The sequence below is a fragment of the Argentina silus genome (assembly GCF_951799395.1).
Source record: "Argentina silus genome assembly, chromosome: 1".
Taxonomy (NCBI): domain Eukaryota; kingdom Metazoa; phylum Chordata; class Actinopteri; order Argentiniformes; family Argentinidae; genus Argentina; species Argentina silus.
The window spans coordinates 21722519-21746292 of NC_139655.1; the positions used below are offsets into that span (position 1 = coordinate 21722519).

A 23774-nucleotide genomic window follows, 5' to 3' on the forward strand; every position below is an offset into this window, starting at 1 on the left:
AATATCATGTGATTTGTGTTATGCTTGTTCGGAAATTATGAAAAGCTGATGTATTGGCCTAGCAACCTGAGTGTTGAAAAAAATAGTGTACTGTACAATCAATTATGTGCAAATGTTGTACTACATGAAAATTTCAACTTGCATTTGATCCTAATCAACATTGCATTTGGATCTCCTGTCTCAGAAGCTTTTAACTTGGATGACCGCTCACAATGAAGAATTGTATGAAAATGATTTGTCACAGCAAGATATACAAATACTTTTTCACATTATACTCAAACTAAAAAGATTTGCTTTATACAGTACTGCACCTGTGTATAGCCGTTGATTATACATTCTTTGTCATATGTGGATAAAACAGTCCCGTGTGTGAACCCATGCAGACAAAATGAACTCACTCTTCAAAGCAGTGGTTGTTATTAGTTATAAATAAAATGTTCAAAGAAAACTAGGCTTGAAAAAAATTCTGACATTGTTTTCAAACTCTTTACATTGATCTGTACATTCAGGGTTTGACATATTTTCAAATTCATGGCAGTCCAAAGCATTTAAAATAGAAATAGAGAAATGTATTTACAGATACTGAAGAAATATAGTGATTTTAATAGAAAACATTTCTCTAGACAAGGTTATATTTGCAGTACTGTATATGAAAAAGTGATATATGGACTAAGATGAGAACCGCACCAACATCACAAACCAAACAATGACTTTCTTATCTGCAGTATCAGTAAAAACCCCTATGTTCACGCATACAGTAGGGGGAATACAGACAAGGGGCAAATTCATTTCATCTAAGGTTACATTTACAAAAAACTAAAAAACCTGATACTGTCTTAAATTATCTATTTCAAGAATACACTTCTGCATAATAGGGGCCAAAGGCATTTTTGACAAACATTTCTGGAATATTGTCTTTCACATTGTCTCTCTGTGAAGCTGGAAATATCTAATGAATCTCATACATTTTCTATGCTTTGAATTATGCATAGGGTGTTTCTAATGCTCTCTCTGTCCCACAGCGATTCCACGTGAACCATGAAGCAAAGAACAAATGGGAGCATAAAGAAACACTGTGGATGTGGTCAACGGTAAGCAATTAGCCAGACTCAAGTGAACAAAAGTTCATTTAGACAATGTGGAACAATAATGAGCTCCGACTGACCCATCAGAACCATTAATGAGGAAATAATCGTGTTTTTGTTATTATACAAAGTCCGCCACATAGGCTCCCTCTGCCTACACTGTCACATTACCCAAAATTAACTAAAAAGCAGGCCATCGCAGAATGAATAAGACAACATGTACCGGGTATAAAGAAACTTTTTTTCTGACTCTTTGCTAAGCGACTGTAGTCTCTATCAAAAGGCTATCAAAAAATATCAAAAATGTAATAATAATCACAGAGAAGTTATCAAGGCTAATGCTCTTTTTTTATCTCATTCTCCCAAATAAGATCCTAAGCATATTGCATTTGATTTGGAGTGGCCCAGGGAGCTGTGAAAAGCAATCGCTAGTGGGTTAGAGGGGCGATGACTCAGCTCAAGACTGGCACATTGTCCCCCTAGTCCGCCTCGGGCCATGACAGTGACATAATTCCATTTAATGAGACGTTTGATCCCACAAGGGAAGCCTTGATTGAAATGTTCCTTCTGCACACAGCTTTTTTTGTTGTTGTTGGGTTTGTTTTCATATTGCTTTCATGATTGTAGAACAACAGCACAGTCCAAAGAAGTCACACTCATGTAGAGGGTATGATTCTGGGGGTACAGTAATTGACGCGAAATCTGTGTAATTGGCACGAAATCCAATGCTTACAAATATTGGTTTGCAAAAATCTAAGTTGGCAGCCTATCTCCAAGGAACTCCAAGGAATTTGACACCTTGTGGACTGGAGATGCCCCAGGAAGTCCCTGTTTCTGGTGAATTCTGGAGATGTATAAAACAGTCTGGTCTTGGACAGATGTCCTGTTGAGATCAGTGTTGGAGGTATGATGTCACTGTTGCGCTCCCCTCCTCCTCTGCTCCAGCGTGTGAAGACCCTCCTCTCGACCTAGGGCATGCTGAGTGCCCACTTTGTGGGCGGTCTCTGTAGCTGTGATGTCGATCTGTGCGTATTTAGTGGAACTTTTCCCTGTTGAGACACAAAACAGGCACACCATTAAGTCTAGTGTCTAGACTAACCATGCTTGCGCATAATTTTTAGTGAAGTGAGAGAGAACAACAATATATTCCTGTCTGTGAGCTATGAAAAGGCAAATTACTTGAGTTCTCCAGGCAGTTTCATAAACACACCAGACACACACACACACACACACACACACACACACACACACACACACACACACACACACACACACACACACACACACACACACACACACACATACACACACACACAAATCAACACACTCTCGGAGGATGATCCCATTAGAGCGAATGAATTCACTGCACCCTGTGACCTCTCCTCAGCATCTAAGACGGCACGGTCCTTCTTCCAAGTGACAGATGAATTATGCCACATGTTTGGATAGAAACCATATCACTGACATTGGAAATTAACCTTTCTCGTGTGTCAAGCAAGAGCCGTCCTCATATTCCTAAGAGTAATGATGTTAATGGATGAATTTTCTGCCAATTAAACCTCGGTATCGCATCCTCAGGCTGGATGACAACAACTCAGTTGGGATTGGTGCAATCAACGTGATTGTTTAAGGATATTTCCTTATCTAGAAAAAATTAAAGTACAGGATCATCATTTCACAAGTCTTTTGAGTATGATTGGAATCAGTACACCAGTAGTCATGTGCTAGTCTATCCTTTTTACCATTCAGTCCTGCTAAGCCATTCTACTGAACATAACCAAGAAATATGAGATAGGAATAAGTTGTGTTGGCAAAAAAATATAGGTGTTTCATTTGGTCTTAATATTAAGTTATTTCATGACATACAGGAAATATGTTCTTACAATATCACATTTCAATGTATCATGCACCTGCATGTACAGTACTCTAGTGTTCCTCGAGAGGCTAAACACATCACAACAACTGCATTGTGGGGATCACAAATTCCAGGTGGTTTAGGAGATGTGTCCTTACTCTGCCCAGGATATTGTGTGCCTGTCCCTCTGACCCCAGTGGTGTGGTCCTGCAGCTCCAGCTCCATGTAGTTGAGCTGCTTCTTGGACATTGGACTGATGGGGATGTTAACATAGGTTACACCGTCACCTCGTGGCCTGTCTGGAGCTGGCATATCCGGCGGGAACACAAACATGGCTCCTGCAAATGCAGAAATAGATGCCATAGGTTTGTCTGGGAGCCTTTATCAGCAGGAATAGGTATGAGAATGTTAAAAGTACATCTCCCGCTCCCAGGTAGGAGGGAGACGCTACTGTATAACCAACATGATGATCCAGCTGTAATAGCACCAACACAAGGTCAAAGAGTACTTTTGTTTAGTCTTCTTTTATTGTTGTAGCTAAACGCATGATGTTACATGGTACATACATGTTTGGACTTTTACATTAATTGTATATAGCCATTGATTTTTGGAGAACATAACTTATAAATGCCTCATAAGCTTAGTTCAACTATCTGTCTGAACCCAAAATATGAGCTTGTTTTACTCCATTGTTTGTAAACAATGCAACTGTAAACAAACACTGTATAGCTTCAAAACATGGTTAAAGTTCAACTAATGTTGATCTCATGGATGGTCAGTCCTTTCATCCATGAAATTGAGAGTGATTACATTTCTCCAGCCTCCTCCCTCAACTGTTTACCAAAAAAGTGGCGGGAGTCAGCTTTGTTGTTGTTTGAATCCCAGATTGCTCCTTTAAGCAGGGCAGATGCAATGGTGTTCTGCACAAGAGCTGATAAAGACACCTAACACATATTAGTGAATGTACGAAAATGAACATACATACAGTATATCAGTTATAATGTAATTCATTTCTGGAGAAAGGAAGTGATAAAAACAACCCATCTCTTATATCAGTTTTAACAGGTATATCAGTTGTAACAAGTCTTTCCTGTAACACACATATATGATAGGTACTCAGTGTTCCATCCACACATGTTGCTCCTGGTCGTACAGTGACAAGAGGAAGTCCCCAAAGAGCTTTGCCTGTCATAAAGCTAAACGCCATTCAGGGTAAAGGGAGGAATACATTGCTGGGTAGGTGAGTGCCTTTGACCTCAATGTCTTACTGTACATTCACACCGGTCGTTATTTTATTTCGAGACACCGCTTGCACCTCCTTCCGGGGGACACAATCTAGCTGTTAGCCAATCCAGCAGCTAACTAGCGTGACATTCTCTCCTCCGATAGAATAAGTACAGTACATTGCAGTCTCCATGAAAATTTGTATAAAATAGAGCTGGTTCCCATTCTAATTGTGTCGCCCCACTGTCAAATCGCTCAGATCATCTGATGTCACTGACATACATTGAAAGTTACTGATTTCTGGCCAAATGTTTGAATGTCATTCATACAATAGACCACAGAGAAAATATGTGCATTTCAGAACAGTGGCTTTTTATCATATGTGACATGTGTTGTCAACACTTTGTATAAGTTGGTCCATCATGCTTACCTGGCCACTGGATATTAATGCATGCACCTTCACAGGCAGAAGCAAAAAGCATCAAAGGTACCTGCGAGAAAGTCTTGGCATTTTGAATAGCGATTAAATTATTACCGATAACATGAACTTCTGAGTGCTTCCAAAGAATGTACTAGAAATCACAATATAATCACTCCTATATTTGCCGCCCTAATGTAGATATCACCAGCGATAAGATATGAAGCAGCTGTTCTCAAGTGAAAACAGTTTCACACATTAAATGCAAACTTTCATCCATCTATTCTCCATAGCCAAGGGTCATGTTGTGAAAGAGCACTCAACGGCTATTTCTATAATAAGATGTTTATGGTGGGCTTTACTTCCCCTGTAAAAGCTTCCTTTAGGATCTAAAAGCATCCAATAAAACATTGAACAGGTACAACATAGAGAGCAACATAAGAACATAAACTGTATATACATAGATGTCAAAGCTCTGTTTCTCCAATTGTCAGTATTGCCAGCTCATTACCAGCGCTAACAATGCTGAGGACTATGAAAATTCTTCACTCTATTACATTGTCTGACTCCTTCAAAATGGCAGCAGGACCCACTAACCAGCACCAACACTGAGGAGCAATATTTTCACCACAGCCATTCAGAAGCAATTAGACGCTGGCAGAGTCTCTCCCCTTTGAAATCGTCCGATAGGATTGATGCAAAATTGATCAGGCATTTACCCAGCCCTCGCAATCACAGTGTTCTATAATGGCTATAAAGACAGTGTGGGCATGCCCACAGCTTTAGAGCAAAGCAGGGGCCTTTTAGCATTCACACTGAGTGAGCCCGGCAGGGGAATGTATTTTGGTAGAGTGCTCTCTCTGAGGCAGCAATTCTCTGTGGATTCTCTCCAGAGGTGATGTCAGAGGTAACCCCTGGCTAAGCGGTGAGCTCAGCTCAGTTGGTTGGTTCTGCTTGTGAAACATAGGGTCTGTGACAAGAGTGTAAGCAGGAGCATTGGGGTATGTGCTGCTAGGATAGCTTTTAGTTAGTTAGTTAGTTGTACTCTGGCAATGAACATTTGTTCTATTGAGACCAGGTGAGAGGTTATGCTGTCGCATTTTTGAGAGATAGAGAGAAATTTAAGAGAAGCTCTGTGATGAGCATGCAGTAGAACGGTATAGAAGGGCACTTATTCCGGGACAGGTGTGTGAGGTGTGTGAGGACTGAGGACACATGGGAGTGGGCAGTCTAAGTGGCCAGAGCTCCCCTGACAACTGTCCCCTCACCTCACATCATGGCTGACATTCTGTCTTCACACATCACAGCACACCCCTTGTGGAAATAATCCTTAGGGGAACATTTTGTGTGTGTGTGTGTGTGTGTGTGTGTGAGTGAGTGAGTGTGTGTGTGTGTGTGTGTGTGTGTGTGTGTGTGTGTGTGTGTGTGTGTGTGTGTGTGTGTGTGTGTGTGTGTGTGTGTGTGTGTGTGTGTGTGTGTGTGTGTGTGTGCGTGTGTGTGTATGTCTCTCACAGCTGCAGCACTTAAATAATTGCTTATTATGCAACATGAGTTTCTGAGTGACATAAAATATCAAATTTCCACATGTACAGACGTGAGTAACAAGTAAATGGTGAATTGAATGGGGAGAGAGGTCTGAGAAGTGTACCATACTTACTAACAGCAAGACAAAACATGTCTAACTCACTGTATAGACTTAACATGAGGTGCCCATTAAAGCTGTACATACAGTACAAGTGCCATTATCTATTATTGTTGAACCTGAAATGCTTTTTTTTACATGAAAATGTAATAGATTTTAATGATCAGTTACATCAGATGTTATCTAATGTACTGTGGGTGTCATGCAAAGGTTGTGTATACCTCTATCTTTAAATGAAGAGTTCCCTGCCTAGTGGTAGAGTCAGTCGATTAGTTTGGCTCAATTCTACCTAGCATCCATGTGATGTGTGGGAGCCCTGCCTGTAGCTCATCACCCTTTTGCCATTCCAGACAGTCAATCTGAGCGAGCTTCATTTCACAAAGTCATGCACACTGAGCAACAGGTGACGGGGATATGCTGTTTAAAATGATCCACTTTCGGGGGGGAGGAAGCATAGGAAATTGTAATAGATAGAGCAAAGTGAAGTTCAACCAGTCTAGAACTCAAATTGCCCATTAAGAAGAATGAAAGAAGTTAGTCATTAGTCAGGGGAAACAATCTCTCACTCATAACAAATACCACAGTAACTTTAACATTAGTTAATTATCAGTATGGTGAGATGGAATGCTGGTGAAACATATAACTCACTCACCCTCATTGTCGTTAAGGAACCTCTGCTGTCCACAAATGCCCATTAGCTCGTACTTGCTTTTCTCTTCTGGCTGAAATACACAGTTAGACAGATGGTGGTTCATAAAGGGTTCATAATGGTTGAGCCTCTAGTTAATTGCAAAGATATGTAAGATTCCTGGCATTCCTTGTCTAACGGCAGACAAAAATCTTTCATTAACAGTTCACTGGGAGCAAAGGCACTCAAGTTAGATACAGAAATATGTCAAGTTTACTGCGACCTCAATGATGTTGCCTTCAGGGCCTTTTGTCATTACTGAAGTTTATTAATGCCTTTCATTATGTGTCCAGTGATCTGGATTCACAAACCAGCAATAATGCTACAGACTATGGTGTGAAACATGGTGGTAAAGTGCAACTTCATTGCTCCCTGCCTGACTAAGAGCAAGAGATAATAAAGGTAAAGCTCTTACACAATGTCTTCTACACAACAGCAGCAAAAGGCATCTTTACAATGACTCTATCCACACACCTCCACACTTACATACTACTAATAAAAAATAACAAACTTTATTTAGGTGTACTGTATAGGGTGCACAATGTACCTAAGAAGACCATCATAGCATATGTATGTGTGAGCGTTACACATCACATAAACATTGTTGACATTAACAAATGTATTCCATTCATGATGCAATGAAAATGCAATGGTCACATGTCAATGAACACAGTGATTGTAAGTGATTGTGGCATATCTTATGTTGTAAAAGGTTGTTGAAGCAAAAAAAGTTAAGAGCATCACCTCTGAATTCTTCTCCAGGGCCCGACCCTCCATGATCTCATAAGCAGGATCAACTTTACGCCTCTCTTCCTTACTCTTTGACTTCTTGTCTGGTGGAAGGGGAAAACAAAGTATGTTAGAGTGCGACACAAAGACTCCAATGACAGTAACCACAAAACCTGGAAGGTAATATAAATATCATTACATCATGTTCTTCTTTTTTGTCTCCACACTGTGAACTACTGTAATACAGCCAAAGTGGCGTCTCAGTGTCGAAACACATAAGATGTCTGATACAAGGATGGGAACAATTGGGGAGATTGGGGGTGGAATGGATTTATCATCATCTTACAAGACCGCAAGATGTCAGAGGTCAGGATATAACATTACATTGTCAATGCTGTCTGGGGCTCCCTTGTGTGGTCGGGGGGTAAGTACTATATTACTCATTGAAGATGGTTCTATTATGAGAACAACAGCCAACACAGTGGAGCTAATGTCATTTCTAGTACAAATGTAAACTCCCAAACATAAAACCACATTGTCTAAACAACTGTTGGGGTAATGCGGCAATCTGGATCTTGCTGGCAAATATGAGAATGGTCATTAAGTCTGTCATACTCTCCTATACTGTACCATTTAAATCATGTAAGATTTGATTGCTTCTAATCACTTTCGGTTTCATCCTCCAGCAACTGTTTGAGATTCTCAGCAACACTCAAGCAGCTCAATCACACAATCAATACAACATGAAGAGAACATAGAGAGGCATTGAAGAGTAAAATGTACTTTCTCCTCTATAAACTGTTTGCTGTCTTGACATTAAAACATATTATGATACATTTGAAGGAACAGTAGCTTTGTAAGTTATTTTCTTACATAATAATCATATTCTTGAAATTGCAACTAATCTGGATTATAATTTTTTCATGATAAAGGTCCAAAATGTTTTCTAATGGATATATAGCTTTTTGGAATTAGGCTCTTCATAATAGTCCAAGAAATACAGAGGAAACAGAAGAAAGGACTGTTTTATTAATGTCAAAGAGAAGAACAGGAAAGAAACATTGACAGAAAGAAATTGACACAAAGGACACAGACTTTGGAGAAGAGAATGGAGTGCCAGGGAGAAGGCTGCATTGTTGTTAGCATTGAGTTCAGTCAAAGAGGAGGAAGTTGGAGGTCTTCTTACCTTCAACCGAGACTGAATGACCTTTCACCTTCTCATGTTGAAGGTTTCCATCTTGGAGCACATCATCCGCCAATTGCACTTCAGTGGGCTGCTCTTCTTTAGCCACATCTTCATGCAGCACAACATTCTCCAAGCAGGGCCCAGAGGGTAGAGATTGTCCAAAGCCACTGTGGTGTTTCTGATTAACCTGTAGGGTGGCACTGCTTCTACTGTAATGCAGTGCCACAGGTGTCACCTTAGGAGGCTGATTGCAGTCCTCCCCTTTCTTGCACTTGAAACAATTTTCGTAAATTATAGTCTGTTTGTCTTCTTGGGAGCCGAGATCAGGTGCAAGTCCACAGGAATGAAGTGGTTTGAATTTGACCTCACATCCCAAAGCAGATGCCATTGACTCATACAGATTCAGTCTATTTGTCTGACTGCCTGATTCTCCAGCTGTGCAGGAGTAGTCTAGATAAGCTAAGAAGTCATCTAACGTCTCAATGCCTTTATTCTGTAGAGCTGGTTCCTCGTTTGTCCTCTTCCATACCAGCCTCTCAGAGCTGTGGCTGGTCACTATGGCAGGTGAGGCAGAGGTCCCTGTGGCTTTCATTAGAGCTACAATATTGTTGTATTCAATGGAGCTGATGGGTCTACATGGCCTCTTGTCAATACTTTCACCTGCTGGTTTTAACATGGGAGGTTCTGAGGCATTTGAAAAACCACTGGTCATAGGGTCTGTGCAAGCAGCTTAAACCCTTGTGAATTATACAGGTAGTGCTACTTTTCATATTACATGTAACAAGTGCTGGAATTCATTTAAACCAACCTGCTTCTCTAAACATGCAGCAAAACTAGGGATAGGAATCTATTCATGCTTGATATATAGAATAGATATCAGAACACTGGATCAGACTTACCTGGTATGGCTGGCATTACTGAGAGGGAAAGTGGTGTCCCCTGTAAATAAAAATAAAACCTTCAATAATTTAAGAAAATGTGCAGAAAGAGTTTTCATACAATATGTTTTCTCTTTGTACAGTACCAATGCCATCATTGTGAAATTCATTGTTTTCTGGTAATACATGTTCAGAGCTACAGAAGCTTGTTCCAGTAAGATGAGTTATTGTAGCCTGTGGACACATAAATTCTCTCTAGCTGCGAGCTGAAGTTAAGTATCGCAACCATGCTGATAGATGTCCTCCCACACAATGATCTGTCATACAAACTGGTGGTGGGCAACTAAGAGAGGGACTGTTGTAATGAAAGCCTCAACTGTGCTTGTGGGCAATGTTAAGGAAACAACATAAATATCCCTTTATGTCTCTACAAAGATCATCAAAACTTACATCTCCAACTATTTGCATTATTAGTAGAAGGGGCTCTCAGTTTAAAATCTCAAATAAGGTGAGTGATATGGAATGAAAACATATAATTCTCAGTGAAACAGATCCCTGTTGACAAAGAAGAACACGGTTGAACATGAATTGGTTTCCTTACTGTATATGGGCAGGCCTTTTTAACAGTCTACAGTGTCACCTCTTAGAAGAAACATATTTCAGACAAACTGAAATTGGGACTACAGTCAATACCTTCACAAATGTAATTCCTGAAGAGATGTTTTATCCACCTATTTTAATGTAATCAAAAGTGTCATACCCAGTGTATGAATAAGACCTCTGTCAAAGTTTATAAGCATGAAGCTTTTGGAATTAATCCTCTGACATCAAAAACATTGCAAATTACTGCTAAACTAGATTGATCCCCAGAGATCAAACTTGAGGGCTACCCTTCATTGAGTTATCATAAAAAGCCCAGACAGTGGAGGGAAAACAACTTCTGAATGGGCGAGACTCTAAATCAATCCCAAATGACCTTGAAGCAATGGAGAACAGCACCAGTTCAGAAAACCAACAAAGACAACAAGGACTCAAAATGCAAACCCAAGATTGAGGCTCAATTAGATGGACAGTAACAGACAAAAAAAAGAGAATATTGGAGAATGTATCAGAAATAGTGATACACACTAGTATGCTACACACAGCACAAACTCTGACCGTAAAAGGACAGTTGTCACCTTGAGTGCACACCTTGCCAGACAGATGGGCAGCAAGATTGTTAAATGTTCCAACACCCAATGCTGTGAGATTGCACACAAAAGCTGTTTTGACAGCAGGCTAGCAAACAGATGATACAGAGATGACAAGGCCTTACTCAGACAAGCTGTTATATAAGAGCATGGTTGAGACAGTGCAGAGTTAGAGGGTTGTATGAAATTGGACAGATCTGTAATTTTATAATAGAATACAGGTGCTAACAAAAATGATGCAATAACAACAAATGAATGATTTTCTAAAACTGCAAAATGGTGGTATATTTGTTGACTTGATAATGCAGACACATCAAGTGGAAATACAACTGAAAGAAAAAGGTATAACCAAACAAAATAACAGACAAATCTAAAGCACTTTTCAACCACAGTACAATTAAAATGAAAACAACCATCTTACTGTACCTTGAATCTTCCACAGGTGGAACAGATTGTGAAGATGGTTTTGGAGACAGCAGACTGGGCGCTGCTGCAGATCTGGCAGGACTCTGGGTGTTGACTGACACTAGGGGGCGCCCTGCCCTTACTCTCCTCCAAGTGGCCCTGCAGGAGCTCAGCAGCTGAGCGCCTGGCAACAGTGTCTGACTCACCTCCATGAGTCTCTTTATGCCCCTCTGCAGCCTCTAATGGAAGAGCTGAAGTGTCGGCCTGGTCCTTTGGTGGTATAGGGGGTTCAATCCCCCTGGCTACACCAGTCCCCCCCTGCAGTAGGCTTCTGGGGGTGTCATAGAGGTACCTTAGTGATGTGGGCACCTGGTATTCATGTCCTGGGGCAGGGGGACAGGTACAGGGGGTCAGGTCAAGAGCCAGGTGGGGAGGTAGGCTGAGCATGGACCCAAACTCATCCCCCGGGCTAATGTCCAGGCTGCCTGCATAGGAGGAGAAACTCCCAGAGTAAGAGGAGTGACTTCCTGTGGCGATACCACTGTCAGACGAACTCTGTCTACCAATCTCTTGCAGTTGCCGAGACTGAGGGGGTTTGGCCATTGGACGAGCTCCACCAACTTGGCTGATGGACAACTTTTCTTCGCCCTGTGAGGCCACTTTAGCCCCAGACTGACCAATGTTCTCTGAGGGGGTCAAGCTTGTGACCGGCTCAGTCCAAATGGCCAGCCGGCTGCCGACGCTGCTGTCTGATTGGCTGGTGTCAGAGGTGTCAGAAGAGCCGGATATGCTGCGGTCGTCTCCTGCCACAGAGGGGCTGTATGTCGATGAGGCTACCAAAACAACATTGACAAAACATTTTAAATTCATCATGTATTAATTCATCAACATCATTCATAACATTAAACCATGCGTTACACACTTTTTAACATCAATACACCATAACATCGGAATAACCTAAATAAGTCTCCTCAGTCACACTTGCCAAAAATCTAAATCACAATAAATCAACATCCTAATTAATATGACACTAGCTGGGCAACTTGCTGGGCAATGCATAATTTTCTTTGGGTCATTTAGAAGAAATGCAAACACCACTACATGTACCAGGTGTTAGATAAGTGGTGATTCCTGGTGTTCCAGGGTTTGTTTATAGTGAGACTTGTGTGGTCTTTGCTGAGGACAGTTGTGTCATTGTGAGCAGGGTTAAAGTTTTCCTAGCGCAGTTGAATCCTGAGGTACCTGTGCTGCTCTGGTGTGACAGCATGCTGAGTCGTTTCTCCAGCTCCTGGGCCTCATGGTTCACCCTCTCCTCTGCGTTGGACTGGCTGGCATTGGGGTCTGTCAGAGTGAATACAAATCAGTTATAATAACACACATCAGCAATGTTGAAGAAAGGATATTTAAAATTAATTATTTTTTAATCTGTTGGTAAAAGTCCGTAATTTTGGTAATTTTTGTGAATGGTGAACATTATCACTTTAAGGTTAGCCTTGGGTGCCTTGCTGACATCACTGAGACATGGGATCAAATGAATGACGCAGCTAAAGTTGTTGTACTGAGGTGACACTGAAACAGCTGTGTAAACACGTACAGTACCCACACTGTGTCAATAAATCCCTGAGGGTTGCTGTAACCAACACAGGGCCTAGTGTTGTATGCAGTGTATGTATTTTATGCATTGAAATATGCATTTTCTTTATTGCACACATAATAGGGCAAACACTATCAGTAGACTGGAGTGTCTAGAGTGCAAGGAGACAACCTCTAGCAGTAGTGATAGCATGTGGTGTGTCCTGTCATGTCACCCTCTATCTGTGAGGGTGAGAATGACAGCCCTTTAGAGGAGCAAAGAGAGGGGTCACACAGGGGAACACCTTGCTATGTTTGTGTTGTATTGTGTTTATTAATAGTGTACCACGTGGTCCCAATGGTACGCGTAATGGAGCTGGAGTGGCTGAAGATCGTAAGTACTGAGTGAGGATTGAATGTACCTTAAACCCAAGGACAGCTGTCATTGTGAAGTTACATTGATTTTCTGGTGTACTAATGTTTTCAGAGGGAAGTGTAACAATATAGTTTTGACTCTGAACAACCACATTGGCTCATAGCAAAAGAGGATATCATGAATTTCAAATGGATGTTGCCACGTACAGTGCTGCTTGAAAGTTTGTGAACCCTACAGGGATGGTCATTATTTGTGTATCTTTATTTTTATCTAAAGCCCAATTCGTAATAAAGACATTCCAAATAAAGGACACAAAAAAAAGATATATTTTCATTGTTTACTTAACGAAAGTGGTGTGCAAAAATATGTGAACCTCTTCAGTCAATTGCTTGTGGCACCTCCATTAGCAGCGATAACTAAACATCTCATATAGCCACTAATCAGTCTCTGACATCTGTTTTGAGGGATTTTTGCCCACTCCTCTTACAGAACTCAGCCAATTGAGTGAGGGGTGTCTGGCATGAACTGCCCGCTTCAGGTCCTGCCACAGCATCTCGTTTGGATTTAGGTCAGAACTTTGACTTGGCCAATCCAAAACACAAATCTTCTTTCTCCTGAGCCATTCTTTGGTAGATTTGCTTGAATGCTTTGGGTCGTTGTCTTGTTGGAAGACCCATTTTCTGCCCAGCTTTAGCTCCTTGACTGATGCCTTGACGTTCTGTTCAAGAATCTCCTCGTATACCTCTTAATGATGTGGAGTTGTCCAGGTCCAGAGGAGGAAAAGCAGCTCCAGATCTTGACATTCCCACCACCATGCTTGACTGTTGCGATAAGGTTCTTTTGGTGGTGGGCAGTGTTGGGTTTTCGCCAAACATAGTGGTTTTGATTGTGACCAAAAAGGTTAATTTTGGACTCATCTGTCCAGAGAACGGACTTCCATAAACCTTGTCCAGGTGGTCTCTGGCAAAGTTAAGACGGGCAGTCTGGTTCTTCCTAGCAACCCTTCCATAAATGCCATTTCGATTCCCTGTTCTTCTTATTGTTGAATGCACAGTTACCTGAGATGCAGCAAGGGAGATCTGCAAATCTCTAGATGTTATTTTTGTTTTGGCTTTTACCTGATTTATTATTTTTCTTGTGGCTCTTGGGGATATTTTGGAAGGGCGTCCACTTCTACGCCAAGTTGCTGTCATGTTAAATGCTCTCTATTTGTAAATAATTTGCCTCACAGTGGACTGATGGAGCTCAAATCTTGTTGAGATGATTTTATAGCCTTCCCAGACTGATGTGCTCTCACTACCCTCTTCCTGATGTCCTCTGAGATCTCCTTTCCTCTCGGCATGGTGTGTTTTGCATTCACCTGTATGGGTAACACAAAACTGACCAGGTTTCTTATCTCTATTTATCCCGCCCAAACTCTTTCCTAAAGACCTCTCCTTTGATTGGTTAAATTGGTACCCAATTATTTACCCTCCTACTTGATTTAACCAATGCAACTTGGGGTTCACTTATTTTTGCACCTGCACTAATTTCTTTCTTTCTATAATTTAGTTTTTCTACTACACGTATGATTTCCTCGAAACCAACATATGGAATTGGTAAATGTAAACCTGTTATGTCAGATAAAAAAGATTGGCTCTGATTAAATAAAGATTTCATGGTAAAAACTAAAGAAATCTATAATTGCACAATGAGTTTCTTTCAAGCAGCACTGTATGTGATCACCATATCTATCCTTCTCTAATTGATGACAATCAACTGAAACTAACATCTGACATCTATTTTCATGTCAACAACAGTGTGCTGTTTACAGTAGGGCAGGGGAAACTGAGAGAGAGACAGAGAGACAGAGAGACAGAGATACAGACAGAGGGGTAAAGATCATGTGAACGAACAATTAATCAAAACAGAGGGGAAGAGAGAGATGAAGGGCAGGGGGAGTAACATTGAGAGAGATAACAAGGGTGCAAGGAACGCAATGAGAGAGGGAGAGAGAGAGAGAGAGGGAGGGAGACACACACAACGAAAGGGAGGGAGGTAGCAAGAGAGAAGCGACCAAGTGATTGGTTGAAGGGGGGGGAGCAGTGGAATTCTGGGGATGGGGTTACACACATGCCCAGAGTGATTAGAAGGGTTCAGGCACTCTGCTTGTGTGAACTGTGATTTTGACCCCACTCTCCCTCTGACATCGTCCCTGCTATTTATTCTACTACACACGACAATAATAGGAGATGAGCTCAAGTCCTGATTGGGTGAGGAGATGTGTGAAAACAGGAATACCCAAAGGCCACAGCTGCCCACCCTAACCTCTACCTCACTCCCTCACAACATTACAGACTATACAGAGGTGATTGGATTGAGTTTGCTGCTATAATTAAAGTTAGTACAGTGGTTATCCTATTACATATGTATAAGGTGACCCCCTTGTATGTTGCTTCCAGTACAGTTAGTCCAGTGGTTATCAGATTATATTCACTAATATTACAGTCTGTTCAGATGTAATCTAATTATACATAAAACAGCTGTCTGTCATAATTCTATTGGATCAAAGTATGTTGGAATCCATGGATTTCACTGTAACAAACATGAATGTGGCTGCATTCCAAAAAGCACATGGTGGGTCACTTTATAGCTATGATAAATCCAAATGAAGTCTCGAGGAACACTTGTTTCAATTAAAACTGCAAGTGTTCAGTTGGCCATGTCAGAAGGCAAAAGGCCAATGAATAATCAACTGAATTTACATGATCAACTTCAGAATGACCAAGAGGATATCCACTTTCCCCGAACCCATGCACTGTACTGTAAATGTGCCACCCTGGTTTCTTATGGCAGTCCATATCCATGACCACCCTCATACCTACACAGCACTAAACACCTTTGGTACTGACCTGGCAGGACTGGCCGCAGTCCAAAGGGGCCTCTTGTAGGGGATATGCCCCTGACGATGCAGTCAAACAGAAAACTGATCTGCTCGCCTTCCATGGACGATAGGAAGAAGACGCCTGCCCCTGTAGGAAACACACATAGTCCATCGGCTTAATGTTACATTTCTGTCTTTTAATAGAATGTTTCACCACTCCTCACTGATCTGTTAGAAGATATCCACTATGCAGAGATTAATCTAAAAGCAGTTGGCTCACAAGCATAGTCATTTCCCATAAAGATCCATCAGTGTTGTTTGTTTGCATGTTGACTAGACATATTACCACCCCCCCCGGCCCCAATTGCAGAAATACAGTATTTCAAATAAATAAAAAAGTCACAGACAAAACTTTCATGCATGATTTACAGGTCCTGTCCCTTTTAATATATGCAATTCAAAGTATCACCAAAGTAGTAAGGTGTGCCTTTGTGATATAGGGTGTGAAGGTTAACAGTCATGCTCCCTTGTGCCCCCTTGACCTGCTGCTAACTGGCTAACTACTCTGGCTGCTAACCATCATCTGAAGCACAACAGAGGGTGTCACCAATGGGGCCCTTCTGTCACCTTGCTCCTGAGACCACCCAGGGAGGGCTGCCCTCGTCACATTCCAAACACACTGTGGACCCTAAGAGGGAGCAAGGGTCACCAGCTAAAACCACTTGGATGTCTACACTAGCCCAGACTGAAGACGTATGTCACAGTCTACTATCTACAGACGTCCTTGGCTATCCTTCATTCTTTTTTGACTATCTCAGAGAGAGAGCAAGACTACAGTACTTAGAGATGGTTGTGTCGTCAAAAGCTATGAAGTCACTTACCTGGGCACGTAATAGATTAATTTGTACCACTGAGGTTGTACCACTGAGGCAATACTATTTGGTGGTTAGATTTTACAGTAACACAAGAGGTGTTCAAGATTCATGTTAGGAAAGAATAAGAGTGATTGGTGGTCCCACCTTACCAATTGTTTACTGTAACTGGTGAAATACTAATAATAATGGCTCTATACACATGAGTTACCTTATTAGATAAGTATGAAAAGTTGCCACTTTACAATAAGGATACTAAAAGCAGTTAACTATTGATCAATAAAGAAATGTGATGCTTAATGAACATTAGTTACCACATCAAGGAAGCATCAAGTGTTCTAGAACTTCCCACTATACAATAAGGATTACCAAAGCAGTTAAAGGAGTTACACATGAAATCTGTCTCCCCTGTGGCCACAAGTAGAAATTATTAATGAATTATGAGCTGTATGTTTACATTGGTACTAGCTAGCTTCTATCACGAAAATCGTCTATCCAGACCATTGAGTTAAGGTCTCAACATGTCAAGTGAACTGGTAATAATAAATAAATGGCTACTTTCTGTAATGAGCTACGATTTGGGTTGGCCGTACCAGCCAATTAAGAAATCAATACACTAATACCATAGCCAATTGAAACCTGGTAGAGAGCTATTACTATCACTATAGTATTAGGAATAGTTCATAAGTGTCTTTATTAATAGTGTAATAAACATATTATGCTTTATGCATTGCACATTTATTAATACATGGTTTATATATTATACATTTATACACTGCATAAATACATGTTAATTAATGTATTCTTATTGTAAAGTGTTTCCATAGAAAGAAACAGAAATAACTCCCTCCAATAGAAGTCATAAAAAAGCTGTGCAATAACAAAACCGAGCAGACCTTTCACACTCCCCACCACCACCCAATATAACAGTACCTTGCATATTCAAAACCAACAGAGCCACAGAACCAACCAAGGCAACCTGTTTTAGATAAATTAGCTTTAAGCTCTGCAGTGAAGCAGCTAGAGTCAAGGTTGGGCCTCTTATTTTTACCCAGGATCAGTAGCAGTTGACAGTCATCCAAGCGGCCATTAACTGACACCACCACCAGGAGATAAAAGCACTGAGGACTCCTAAGTCATGTAGGACACACTTCATCTGCACTCAGACCACTACACAGCCCTATCGGCTCTCTAAATGCCCTGTATTTCTATGAACATATCCTGTTTTTTTTTTAGGTGCAGTAGTCTCTTTGGCCAGCAGGCCCAATGCAGGTATCATTAGTTTTTGCCAAGATGAAAGTTATGGTGACTCCAATATACTTTGAGCTGCCAAAAATAGAGCCTCTCCTACCATCAAAGCATGATTACTCATTTCTGATTCAACTGGCTTAGATAACATGGCGACAATAAGTTTGAGTTTTGATATTTGGCAACCTTGGATGTTTCTATGAGGGGCATACTGTAGGCGTAAAAGACTGGAGAGACCACTTCACCAGACACCAGCTACAGTACATTAGCCAGAGTCAGAGTTCCAGTAACACTGTCACCCCACTTCTCCATCTGCTGTAGATAAACTGTGCTGAGAGTATGTATCTCTGGAATGTGTGCCCTTCAAGACACATAAACATTTAGACATGCCCATTTATAGATACCACATACACACACATTTTTCCTCTTTGAAAAGATAGTGCTTTCCTCTTTTTATAACAACATATGGAAACTCTCCCTTACGTGACCTTCATGATATTAGGTTGCATCTCTTCCCGAAGACTGAATCAAGCTAAATAAATCACGGATCACATACTGAAGTCTCGTATTTCCAGTGGCTCGTGTATTAATATTGCTCTGATGTCTTCAGCTATGTGGCATTCTTTGCGTGCCTGTCTATGTCCACTCCAGGTGTTGACACACATTCATTCCCCTTTAACAGTTTTGTGTCTATTTCAAGATGTTAACTGTAATATACTGTATCACAATCAGAGACACATTTTTTTTTTTTGGCCACTAAAATCAGCTTCAGACACACTCTGATTGCTCAAATATGACTTTATAGAATGTATACAGTATGTACTGCTAAATCCTTGCTGGACCAAGGTGAACTGAAATTCAGTTGTTATTCCAAGCTTGTTTTTATTTTATGTTGTCTTCCGAGCAGATGCTTTCACACATCATGTCTGTCATCCTTGAGAACATCAAACTCACATTTAGAGGCATTGTAATGCTTAGTGTTCTATTAGGAAGAAAACACTGAGTATATTTAATAGAGAATAGCACAGTAATCTGAGAAATGGAGAGACTCTGTTCATCCCTCTAGTCATAGTTCTTACACAAATGTTCTTTGTCTGAATGATTCCAGCTGGCACACTAAACTGGATAGAGGATACAGAGAGTAAAAAGTCATGAAAGTCTCACGATTAAAATCCACCTACACAATCCATATTTGTTTTCAACGAAAAATGTTTAGTGAGAGTCTAAGGCTGAGATGCATCACTGCTTTAAAACCACAATATCACTGTATTAGATAGATTGATCCAAGTCGTTGAAACCTTGCGCAGAGGGCCAACAGTGTATGAATGTGCAGTGCAATCAAATATGTGAGCTGTAAAAAAATCACTTTCAAATGCTCACTTTACTTTCCTTTTCTTTTTCAGTACATGTTTGTGCATGTTGATTTCAAGGGCTTAATGCAGTATAACCTGATTACATAATCAGTATTTGTATTAGTTAACAATGCAGATACTTTCAGATCAACTTTATTACACTCATAATTCCACAATGCTTAATCAGATCACAGATGTTTGTTTCAGTTCTTAGAAAATAGTCCAACACTAATCGTGTAGGCTAATGGGCTGAAGTTCATAGGAACCACCTGCTAAAGGAAAATGTCAAACTGGGAAACATGAATGACAATGCCGTTCTTCTTTTTCATGAGGCAACATGCACAATGGTTAGCAAACTTAGCCCAACATTAACAAGAACATCAATCAACTCACAGTAGCCACAACGTGTTCCCCCCTCAAAGACAAAGCCATTTGGTACGGGCCCATATCGGCGCAGGTCCGGGAGGTTCCACTGGCCAATGATAATGGGGGGGATGTCCCTGGCTAGGACCAGTAGGTTGTTGCATAAATGAAGGGTTGCAGGCCCACTCTCCAACTTGGTGCCTGGCAAAACACCAACGCTAAACCTGTGGACTGAGAAATTGGAAACTAGTTAAACAAAACACAATAAACCAAAATGATTAATGAAAACACATTACTATTGAATAACAATAGCTTCACTATGAGAGCTTCAACAACTATTTTAGTGGTAACAAAACACTTCAAAGAGATAGAGAACACAACACACAAACTGTGTGCATTATTGCTCCAATATGGCTTTAACTTAATTGTGTAATAAAAAGAAGGATAAACAGCTGAGCACATTGATCCATGAACTGATCTAAGAACAGAGTAATCTCAGATCTAAAGCCAAATGCAATCAATCAGAGCCTGTCACAAACACCAATGTAATTGAGTCAATATTGCTGCTAATGAGCAACACAAGTGGAAAGGCAGCCTGGGCAGGGTAGATAGTTACATGTGTTGTGTTTGTGTGTCTGTCTTTCTATATGTTTTAGTGTGTATGATTATATTTGAAGGCTGAAGTTCCTCAATGACAAACAATAGCTACAGTAAATACATGACTGGTACTGGTGAGTAAACTCTGTTAGGTGAGAGATTGATTGCGCTGATGATGAGAAAATGTGGGCCAGCCCCAGCTTGTCATCGCTCAGTTTCAGAGAGATTCATGGGGTGTCACAAATCACAACAAAAGCACTGGCACATGGCGGCCCAGAGTCACAGGCTGGCAGGTGACATTTCTGTGTGCCTGGCCACACTCCACTCCAATCCACAGTACTACAATCAGGACATATACACACAGACATAAGCGGACCAGACACACACTTGCGCAATCATGCATGCAAATTATAGAAACTCACACATTGCAATGTATTCATCTGTGTTCATTATTATTACACCGCACAATTAGATCCATTCCTCTGTGCAACAAATTCTAGAAAGTCCAACAAAATCTCAATTTCCTCAATAAACAATTCAAACTCATTTTTGAAGGAAACAACATCAGAGAATGGAAAAGTCAAAACACATGTACATTTAAGCAATGACACACAAGGGGGTGTGCTTTATCAGTTTTATTTATTTTTACACAGCTGTGATGCGTTCATAGACACAAGGTTGTGTTACCCCACCTTCTCCCAGGCTGTAGCGAATGCGTATGTCCCAGGCCAGCACGGCCTCTTTGCTGTCAAAGCCCAGCACGACGGCCTGGCTCAGGCAGAGGATAGCCAGGGTGCAGCCCACCCCCTCGTATGGGAGGCCGGTCTCCAGACCACAGATGTCCTCCAAGGTGATACTGCCCCTCTCCCTGTGGACTTGGGCTTTGTCACTCTTGTCTTTGTAGAGAAGCAGTACAAGGCAGTCTGGGGGGGGTGAGAGTATAAAAACAATGGACCATAAGAACACTGTCACTAGTCCATTCTGTGCACCCTTCTTGCTATCTAAAGAGTATGACATAAAAACATATTGAAGTTATTGCATTGTGCAGACTGTTCTGGGGGGAAGTGATGGAGAGAGCATAATAATTCTTTGTGAATGCTGAACATTCAGTGCTCTCTATGACATGCTTTCTACACACTGGCCTGTCTTAGAAATCTCAAAGGAATTCTGCCTCCCACTTTATATTTTCTGGAAGGCTAGTCGATACAACTTTATGTGTAAGAATTTTGTTCATATCGATAAACTGTTGACATGTTGGCTCTTGTAAGACATGACAAGATCTAATATTGTAAAAAGACAGCATTGTATGTTCTAGGTGCTCAGAGAGAAAAACTCACAAAAAGCATACTGGCATTTCGGTCAACAGACATTTCGGTCAACAGACCATCCTCCATTTTTAGCATACAACAATGCCAGTGTGCTGGAGTTTCAGATCAAATAATACAGTATGTCTGTTAAAGGCTCACTCCAGCCAACTCCAATTGCTCTGATTTCAGTTTCAAACTATCCCTAGGTAACAGCAAACTGCTATGATATTCTTTCTTGTCAAAATTGTCACAATGCATCATTAAAACATTTTTTTTCTCTAGTATCACTCAAGAGTGCAAAATCATGTTACTAAAGAGAATTTCACATACAGAACAATCTGGCAAAAAAAATAAAAAAAATCCTTCTAGCATTGTGACTGCCTATGGCCCCTGGTCTGAGCATTGATTACTTTATCTTATGATGACTGATGGATAGATGATTCACTTACTTAAACAAATGTATTTGTTGTAAGTTGCTTTGGATAAAGGCGTCTGCTAAATGCCATAAATGTAAAAATGTAAATGGAACAATTTCAAAGTCAGAGGGTACAGTTATCTCGGGTGCTTGGCATTTACACTGCAGAGGAATGTAGAGACAGACAGTAGTCTCACAGGTTTTCTCACCCCCCTTTTGACGCTTTCGAAGTACTATCACAGTGTCATCTGACAAAACAACATTCTATTCTCTCTCTCTCTCTCCCTCCCTCTCTCTCTCTCTCTCTCTCACACACACACACACACATACACACACACACACACACACACACACACAGCTCAAGCTCACGTATGACCCTGAACAGCTGTAATAACAGCGACTTCAAAGGGCCGTAGGATGGTTGCATACAACGACGGCTTAACCCATTAAACACCTAGTAGGAGTAGAGCTAGCTTCTCAAAGAGATGGGGATTTGGGGTGTAACACAATATAGCCGCTTCATCTATTTCCATTGCAGTTACATAATGAAAGAGCATAAAAGTCCACATCTTTGTAAGTAAACCCACATAAAAGCATATCAGTCAATGGTCTGAAAGTCCCTGTAAGTCTTTCATGCAAGTTATTTCCACTTGAATAATAGGCCTACACACCTCGTAAAGCTTAAGCTTAAGCTTTCCATTGAGAGTATTTATGATCAGATCTAAGCATATATAATCAATTAAACAAAAGTGGTATTAGTTCACACAAAAGGTCATGACTTCTGATAAAATTAATTGTTGAAATAGCCTATATGCCTATATTTGACTTATGTCAAGATGATGTACAGTATGACTGACACAAAGGACACAAAGTTATAGTTATTATGAACAGACGTTCTCAACAGCGTTCTCTTTAAATGTAACAGTCCTTAACACATGAACTTTACGTGGCCAGCCAAAGTTCTGAATGAGCAACATGAAATCCGAGCCCATCAACTCAGCGGCCCCATGCATTTGGAAAATATTCATTTGACGGCATGCAGTTCGATGCCTTGCATAATATTGTCTTGCAACTCAGATCTTTTTGTAAATGACAAGCAAGCCTAGCCAGAGCACGGCAGAAACCTAATGGACTCAATGGTATTCTATTACCATATTAATTTAACAAAGATAAACACTGTAAAGTTGTGCGCCACTATTCCAACAACGTGTATGGTATTACGCGCAGTTGCTCACTCAAATATAGAACTTCAACAGACGTAGCCTACCTGCTACTGGCGATGGCTTACGTAGCACGACCCACCTAGTCTTCCACTGAAAGACATAACGGCACAAAGTAAAGACAAATGCTGAACGACAAGGTAATTTCCATGAGCGTACACATTTTACAAACGATTTCATTTAGTAAATACCTTTTTTCCATCTCTGAATTTCACATATCCCTCCACGACAACCGAATCCGTCATCTTCAGTCATGGTTCCAAACAGCTGCAGTGTCGCTGTCCCGTGC

At 40.9% G+C, this 23774-nt stretch overlaps 1 protein-coding gene across 1 annotated transcript; it reads right to left on the reverse strand.

Annotated features, from left to right (window-relative positions):
• Positions 1-1570: 1570 nt before the first annotated feature.
• Positions 1571-23730, reverse strand: LOC310801887 (protein Dok-7-like; the record flags this gene model as incomplete). Its single annotated transcript, XM_083666067.1, has 12 exons — positions 1571-2134; positions 3099-3278; positions 6877-6946; positions 7657-7745; positions 9727-9766; positions 11322-12133; positions 12543-12641; positions 16140-16259; positions 19977-20177; positions 21236-21466; positions 23533-23578; positions 23677-23730. 12 exons carry the CDS (start codon positions 23728-23730, stop codon positions 1998-2000), a joined length of 2079 nt encoding a protein of 692 aa, XP_083522193.1. The 3' UTR covers positions 1571-1997.
• Positions 23731-23774: the final 44 nt, after the last annotated feature.